Genomic DNA, 7,857 nt, shown 5'->3' on the forward strand with positions numbered 1-7,857 from the left:
TCAGTCCATTCCTTATTTGAATCCACCTCAAGGAAACCAAACTCTCCTCTACGCACAGTAGCGTTGCGACCCTCCATGATTATTTTGAACCATTGCACGTGGAACAAGTCGACAAAAAGTCCTCTATAATCAATCCTCAAAATCTCTTGTAGTGTGCCAAAGTAAGTGAGTTCCGCCACCACAGGATCTGCATCAGAGGACCATCGTCGACTAGACTGTTCAAATTTTGCCATGATTCCACAATCTTGAGTAAAACGCTTTTTGTCAATCCATTCCACCCTAAAATGTCGACCTTTACACCATGCTGATGTGTATGACTTATACTACAACCAACAAAGATTATGGGTGGCCGTTCAAACATTTAAAAAGTCACTAGTCGTACATTGCAAACTTACCTTGGTCGCCCAACCCCGAGAGTACTCCCACTCCTCCTCAGTCACTTCTTCACCGCACTGTTGTGCGCTTTTCAATTGGTTGTGCAACCATCTTAAGCTCATGAATGTTGGTATGCTCTCCAGACCCGTTGGATAATGCATCGGTGGTCGTCTTCCCCGTCTCCACTCGATCTGTGCCCTTTGTCGCTCTTGCTTTGCATCCTCATATTGTGAAATCCACTTTTGCATCACTGGATTGTGAAGCATGCAAAATCGATTGATTTTAGCCTCTAGATCTTTCGTCATCGTCTAACTCTAATTTTTCTACCGTAATTTCGAAGGTAGACTCTAATATAAAAACTCAATCCAAAATCATCTTAAATCTAACCTAATTGAACATGTGGCGATTTGCGATTGATTGAATATGGTTAGTGTGTGAGTTAATAAGTGTCAGATTTTGATGGGAATATACATATTGTTGTGTAACTAGTGTTTGCTCTTTGGGCAAAGCGTGCCTTCATTGACATGCACTAAAATCTAATCTAATTTTAATTGAACATAAATCTAGATCTAATCTAATCTTAAATGCAAAATAAACCTAAATCTAATCAAATTTTAAATCTAACCTAAATCTAAATGTTATCTAACTTAAATCTAAATTTAATCTAGTTAATTTTAAATCTTGTTTTAATCTCAAATTTAAATCTAATCTAATATTAAACTCAACATAAACCTAAATCTAATCCAATGCTAAATCGTAAACCTAAATATAATCTAACTTAAATCTAACATAGCTAGCTAAACTTTAATACCGTCTTAATTTTAAATCTAACATAATCTTAATCTAACGTAAATTTAAATGTAACTTAATTTTAAACTCAACATAAACATAAATCTAAATGTAATCTAACCTAATTAAATTTAAATCTTAACATAATCTCTCTCTCTCTCTCTCTCTCTCTCTCTCTCTCTATTTGTTTTCTCCCCTTACCTCTCTCTTTCGTCTTCTCCCCCTCTCTCTCTCTCTCTTTGGTTTTTTATTATCTCTCTCTTTATCTTTGTTTTCTCCTCTCTCTCTCTCTCTCTCTCTTTACTTTATCTCTCTCTCTCTCTCTCTCTTCTCCTCTCTCAATGTGTGTGTGTATGCATTCTTTGTTTATGCATGTGTGTGTGTGTGTGTTTTGTTTATGCATGTGCTCTCTCTCTCTCTCTCTCTCTCTCTCTCTTTCAAAGACACAATGTGTGTGTGTGTGTGTGTGTGCGTGTGTGTGTGTGTGTGTGTGTGAGAGAGAGAGAGAGAGAGAGAGAGAGATAAATAGCGAGAAAGAGATGAAGGGAACATGAGAGAGAGGAGAGGGAAGGAGCATACCTGGCTCTTCTTCCTCTCCTCGTGTATGTGTGTGTGTGTTGGGGGGGGGGGGAAGAGAGAGAGAGAGGGAGAGCGCGGGTTACCTCTTTGCTTGAACTCAGATCTGAGATTTGAATTTTTGGGCGCTCTCGATTTATTTTACCCCTATGGGCATCGCTATTAGCATCGCTATGGGCGTCGCTACGTAACAAATAAAATAGCGATGCTCATAGCGACATCATGGATTTTCACTTTTGAGCGTCGCACTGCGAGGGTTGCTAATGTGAAGTACCTCTTGTAGTGTGGGAGAAAAGAAATCGTGGACTTTCTAGATTAGAGGTGTGTGTTGCTTTGATGTCATTCACAAGTGGGTTTATTTCTCAATGGGTGCTAGCTTGGACAAGTGGTGGACCTTGAACTAAAAATTCACGTACTCCATTTGACCTTAGCTTGAACAAGTTGTGGGCCTTCAAACCAATGTCTCCATGTTAAGATAAGTTGTAGGTAGGACAATAGAGTATAAACAATGAAAATGGAATCAATGTACTAGTCTCTTGATGGTGCAACCACCCAAAACCATAATTTTTCTTGGCCAATGTTTCTTTCAAATGTTTAGTCTAGTACAAAACGTCAACACTTTGTACATGATATATTCAAAGTTTTCCAACCTGGGAATTGAGATTTTCCCACTTTATCTAATATGGTCTTCTCTCTCTCTCTCTCTCTCTCTCTCTCTCTCTCTCTCTCTTTGTCACACAAACACACACACACAAGGGAAACTCTCTCCTTTCATAATTAAATTCTGTTGAATCTAAAAGTAAGTGTTAGATTCTCTGACACATGGTGTCAAAGTCAAACAGCTGACTATGGTGACATGGTAGGTGAGATGGGGTGATAACATGGACTTTTGATGATATGGTAGTCTCCTTGTATGAGATGGACTAACCAACTAGGATTCAGAAAGTAGGACCAAACCATAGATGATGGACAAGTGTCAAAATCCCTAGGCTTGGTACATTCCCAAACCTAGGAGACAAATCTCAAGTGAATTGAGTGAGTGAAAAAAAATTAAATAGTACAAATGTGACTTTTCCTTACTCATTTTGACATAATTCGTTTCCTATGAGGAGCTTACAATAAGGGTTAAAACATATATGAACACCAAAAAAAGGGGCAATGCATAAAATTTACTAGAATTTTTTTAATTGCTAGCAAGGCCTCATAAGCAGTCTTTATTATTTTTTGAACTAGATGTAATAAAATTGAGCTATTAAAGTTTGATGTTTTTGGTATAGTCACATTCCATGTTCACTTTTGGATTTTTGCATTCATCTCATTGATTTGTATACAAATACCTCATGTGGACACAATTGGGAAATTTGTATTCACACTTTCACTGGCTTTTCATAGCAATGTTTGTTTTACAACATATTATGAACTATAAATTTTCTTTAATGAGCTTAAATTACAAGATGCCTGTGAGCTTTGAAACCTTGAAAAATGCTTACTTAATGGGTGTTGGCATATAGATACATTATAGAACTTCAGTTTTTTTCCATAACCTTATCATGTTAGTGAAAGAGGCTTTGAAGAACCAATTTTTTTCTCTTTGTCACGGTTTTCATAATCGGGTTTTTTTATTGTAACAAAAATCTAATCTGAGAACTAAGTTTGAAGCTCAAATTCTTGTTAAAATAAGTTTTTTTTCTACCCATAAATCTTGAAATCTATGCAAATTTTTATTTTGATAATTAGTTATATTTGATTTATGATTTTTTTTTCAAACTACGCTAAATTTTTATGATTTTTCCATCTTAAAACTTATCACCATATCTTAATATGGTATCAATTCTAGCAAAATTAAAAATTTGGGTATGTTTCTCACCTCATAATTGTCCGAAGACATAAACATGACTTATACATTTTGTTTTTAGCTTTACTAAATAATTATAACAAGTTGCTAGAAGAAAATGACACTTTAGGGTCTTAGTACACTTGAGTGTCCAATTACAAAACTAGTGTGAAGGCATAATTGTCCTAAGGCATGAACATGACCTAAAAATCTTGTTTCTAGCTTTACCAAAATAATTATGACAAGTTGCTGAAAGAAAATGACACTTTAGTGTCTCAATACACTTGAGTGGCCAATTAGAGAACTAGTGTTAAGCTCGAAGGTATTGAGTAGAGTAGGGAGTCGAGACATATTCGACTGCTAGTATATGATACAATTTTGCTTATGGGCTTTAAACATGATAGTCTCTTGTTAAGGTGCGTCTTTTAATGTGAAGATCTTTAAAAGCTCTTTGTGAGTTTATCTACTTGGTCCAAAGTAGGGTTCATAGAAATAATTCGATGGAGTTGGCTTTCAATCATTTTCACCACTTTATGAGAAGATGAATACCATATCTTAGAAGGAAAATTCCACATAAATTTGAAATTTTAACTGAAAGTCTTGAGGTTTGAGGTGGTCTTAGTTCCTTTTGTCAAAATTTGAGGTGACCATTTTCTAATTTGAACAAGTACTCAAAAAAACCTAGGTCTAGGAAAAGCCTACTTACAAATTTTGAGGTTTACCTCTAAATTTTAAATTTGAAGGTGGTAAAACCTACAAACGCTAGAGGAATTCAGTGTAAAAACCTTTAATTTTGGTTCGTTTACCTCTATAATTTCTCGTGCATAGGTTTGCCAAGTTTTTTTAAAAATTTCTTCGAGCAATGAGTTGAACAGGTTTTGGATAAAGGAAACCTACCTTTTTCAAGCTTTGATCCAAAGTGGCAAACCTCGTGATTTCATCATAGGGCAATGATGGTTTTTTTTATTTATAGCAAAACTCACAATTGTGAGTGAATTATATCAATCAACCTAAATAATTACAAGGTCTTGTTATGCTCGTGCTGAGCCATGACATCATCCAAGGACCATAATTACATCGGCTATCAAGGCAACCATCCCTACCAACTCACCCGCTTATCCTTGATACATAAGGTGCATTATCATGGTCCAATGATGGTTTTAAGTGGATACCTTCCAATCATTGCTATATTTTTATTACTAAATCAAGTCCATTCTTTTTCATTTTGTACTCAGTTATGAACCCCCCCTCCCTTCTCCTCTTTCACATACTCACATTCTCATAAGCGCGCACACACACACACATCCACTTTTCTTAATTTTTTCGGCAGCCATTTAAATTCTTTAACATTTCTTATGCTTGATTGTTTATCCTCTTTGCTTTTATCACTTGTTTTTAATGTAGAGCTGAATAACTTCACGTGAATTCATAGCTTTTAGAACGGCAATGTGACCCTTGAGGAGGAATCGAGTTCAATCGACTCAGAGCCCCCGCGATATGACGGGACCTGCGCGAGGGCACTCGAGAGCTAGACTCGACACGCCCAGAAGACGGGTGATGTCACAGCGCACAACACGCCTCCCTGCTCTGGATTCCTTTAAAAACAGTGAAGCGGCGATGATTCTCATCACTGCCAAGTGCCCATCTCTTCATATCGTCGGCATCATCAGAACAGCGCTGCTTCACTCTTCCCACAGCTATGGCGCCACCTGCAGTCAAGACAGTCTATTTGGGCTCGCAGGGCCTCCAAGTTTCAGCTCAGGGTCTGGGATGTATGGGCATGTCCTTCTTGTATGGCCCTCCCAAGCCCGAGCTTGACATGATTGATCTCATTCACCATGTAGTCGACTCTGGCATCACCTTCCTGGACACCTCCGATGTCTATGGCCCCTTCACCAATGAAATCCTTCTCGGCAAGGTGACCTTTTTTTTCATCTTATCAGATGGTATGTTCGTTCTTGAGCTCTATGCGTTTGTATGTGTGCGAATGTAAGTGATGGCGCAGCTCCTTGTGCAGGCTCTGAAGGGAATAAGGCATAAAGTCCAGCTTGCTACAAAGTTTGGCATCAAGTACGACGAAGGACAATTTGACAGCACCGTCTATGGAGATCCTGCCTACGTGCGCGCAGCTTGTGAAGCTAGCCTCAAGAGGCTTGATGTGGATTACATTGACTTATACTACCAAAATCGAGTTGACACCAGGGTTCCAATTGAAGTTACGGTGAGGTTTCCTCCTGCATACAAGCTGCCAAGATTTTTGAGACTTAGATAGCATGGAAACTTCAGCAGATAATACAAATGTTCAGCATGCAGGATTTACCGGCTATGCATGCATATAACTTTTTTCTGCACAAAGCGCAGAATCTCTTTATGAGCTTCCATGTGTTGCGTAGGTGGGGGAAATGAAAAAGCTAGTGGAGGAAGGAAAGGTGAAATATATAGGGCTATCTGAGGCTTCTGCATCGACCATACGACGAGCTCATGCTGTACACCCCATTTCAGCAGTCCAGATGGAATACTCTTTATGGTCTCGTGATGTCGAAAAAGACATCATACCCACCTGCAGGTGATTGTCACTCTTCATCTACTCTTTATGTTTGTGTAATGTAGGTGTGTGCTTTTGTTTGTATGCTGCCAGCTTGCTTGCCAATGTGTGGAAAGAGCTATGCCATTTGTGCTGAATAAAATGTCACAACAGTCCTTTTATCTGCACAATGCAGGGAACTTGGAATTGGAATAGTTGCGTATAGCCCTCTTGGTCGAGGCTTCTTTTCCGCTGGAGAAAGAATTCTAGAAGGCACTGCAGAAACAGATTATCGCAAGGTAAACCGTTGGATTATAATGCGGCTATCAATTTGTATAGCTAGCCTGGGATCAGCTATCACTCAAATTAGCTTTTGGCTTGTGTTTGGTACTCAAAAATGACGTAGATTGGGCAGCCAAGGATGGAAGGCGGAAACCTTGAAAAAAATCAGAGGTTATTTCACAGGTTACAACAGTTGGCTTCGATAAAAGGGTGCACGCCAGGACAACTTGCACTTGCTTGGGATCAGCAGCAAGGGGATGATGTTGTACCCATTCCTGGCACCACTCGGATCATAAATTTTGACGAAAACATGGGTGCCCTTAAAATGAAGCTGAGCAAAGCAGAGCTTCAAGAGATTGAGGTTTTGTTTGAAGGTGATACTATTGCAGGAGATCGGTATGATGACATGATGAGTATGTGGAGTTACGAGAATGCTGGTGATACCCCTCCCCTTTCCACATGGACCGCTCCTTGATTTTGTGCAGTCACAAATGGTATTGAAATAAAGTACTCGACCTCCGTAACCCGGGTCATGGGTTTGAGTGTGGTCAGGGGACCTTGTGCGCTCATAAGGACGTTTGCTTTGACTAGCTTGGGATATGTGCTATTTGATCCCCAAAAAAAAAAAGTATACTGCAACCCCGAAAGAGAACACTGGACACTCAGTAAGATACATCATCCTTGACAACATAGCTCCATATTTTATGCCCGAACATGATAGAGAGTTTTTTAGCTCCTTTGAACACTCGCTGTTTGTGATAATTTTTACCGTTTCGCCATGGAATAGTAGTAAGTTTTTCTTAGATTTCTCCACTCCTGTTTCTTTGTTTAGAATTCGCATCTCCAACACACAGTTTCACATATTTCTGAGACATTTGGCTCAGCTCATTGTCATGTAGGTTCAAGTTGTGGCTCTTTCTTGCTTGTGCTATAGAGACTCTTAGATTGACCTAATGTCATGCAAAATGGGAGTGCCCCAGTTTAGGGATGACACGTCATAATGCATACCGCACTAGAAAAATTATGACCCATGGAAAAAATGTTGGATCAATGTGCCACATTTGCCTGAAAATATAATAAACAAGCAAGTGGGTTGGATTGCATATGCTAGGCGAGAGTGGCCATCCAACCACACAATTTACCCTAGAATGCCACCATCTATTGTCGACATGTCTCTAGTAGGTGCCACACTAGTTGATTCAAATAGGATGACTGCAAAATTCAACTTGTCAAAAGTATAAAGCACAACACAAAGTTTTAGTCTATTGAGATGGACCAATGCAAAAAGAGGGGAAATTGAGCTTGAGTGACACACAATGCAAATTTTAATCACTTAAGCGCTAATTCCAACTCATAATCCATCAATTGACCGTATACCTAGGAAGATCCATTAGAGATAAATTGAATGGATTAAGCAAGGATTTTATTCATTCAGACATAACAAGCTACACACACTTTATAGCAAGTGGTTAGTGTG

General features: G+C 38.8%; 1 protein-coding gene across 2 annotated transcripts; it reads left to right on the plus strand.

Moving 5' to 3' along the window:
* The first annotated feature begins 5,050 nt into the window (after nucleotides 1-5,050).
* On the plus strand, nucleotides 5,051-7,159 carry LOC147431391 (auxin-induced protein PCNT115-like). Of its 2 annotated transcripts, XM_086494011.1 has the most exons (6): nucleotides 5,051-5,180; nucleotides 5,272-5,492; nucleotides 5,592-5,795; nucleotides 5,968-6,140; nucleotides 6,295-6,397; nucleotides 6,505-7,159. In XM_086494011.1, the coding sequence occupies exons 1-6, from the start codon at nucleotides 5,072-5,074 to the stop codon at nucleotides 6,853-6,855; spliced, it is 1,161 nt and encodes a 386-aa protein (XP_086350137.1). In that variant the 5' UTR covers nucleotides 5,051-5,071; the 3' UTR covers nucleotides 6,856-7,159. The 2 variants fall into 2 exon arrangements, with proteins under 2 accessions (XP_086350137.1, XP_086350136.1); XM_086494010.1 differs by having other exon boundaries at nucleotides 5,138-5,492.
* The last annotated feature ends 698 nt before the right edge of the window (nucleotides 7,160-7,857 follow it).

Source organism: Adiantum capillus-veneris, chromosome 21 (assembly GCF_014529385.1).
Source record: "Adiantum capillus-veneris isolate H3 chromosome 21, ASM1452938v2, whole genome shotgun sequence".
NCBI lineage: Eukaryota > Viridiplantae > Streptophyta > Polypodiopsida > Polypodiales > Pteridaceae > Adiantum > Adiantum capillus-veneris.

Bases quoted from the DNA above. Each gene is read 5' to 3' on its own strand.
- LOC147431391 (XM_086494011.1), top strand. From the start codon at position 5,072: ATGACGGGACCTGCGCGAGGGCACTCGAGAGCTAGACTCGACACGCCC. The intron at 5,493-5,591 runs GTGACCTTTTTT...CTCCTTGTGCAG, and splicing joins ATGAAATCCTTCTCGGCAAG to GCTCTGAAGGGAATAAGGCA. The intron at 5,796-5,967 runs GTGAGGTTTCCT...TGTGTTGCGTAG, and splicing joins GGGTTCCAATTGAAGTTACG to GTGGGGGAAATGAAAAAGCT.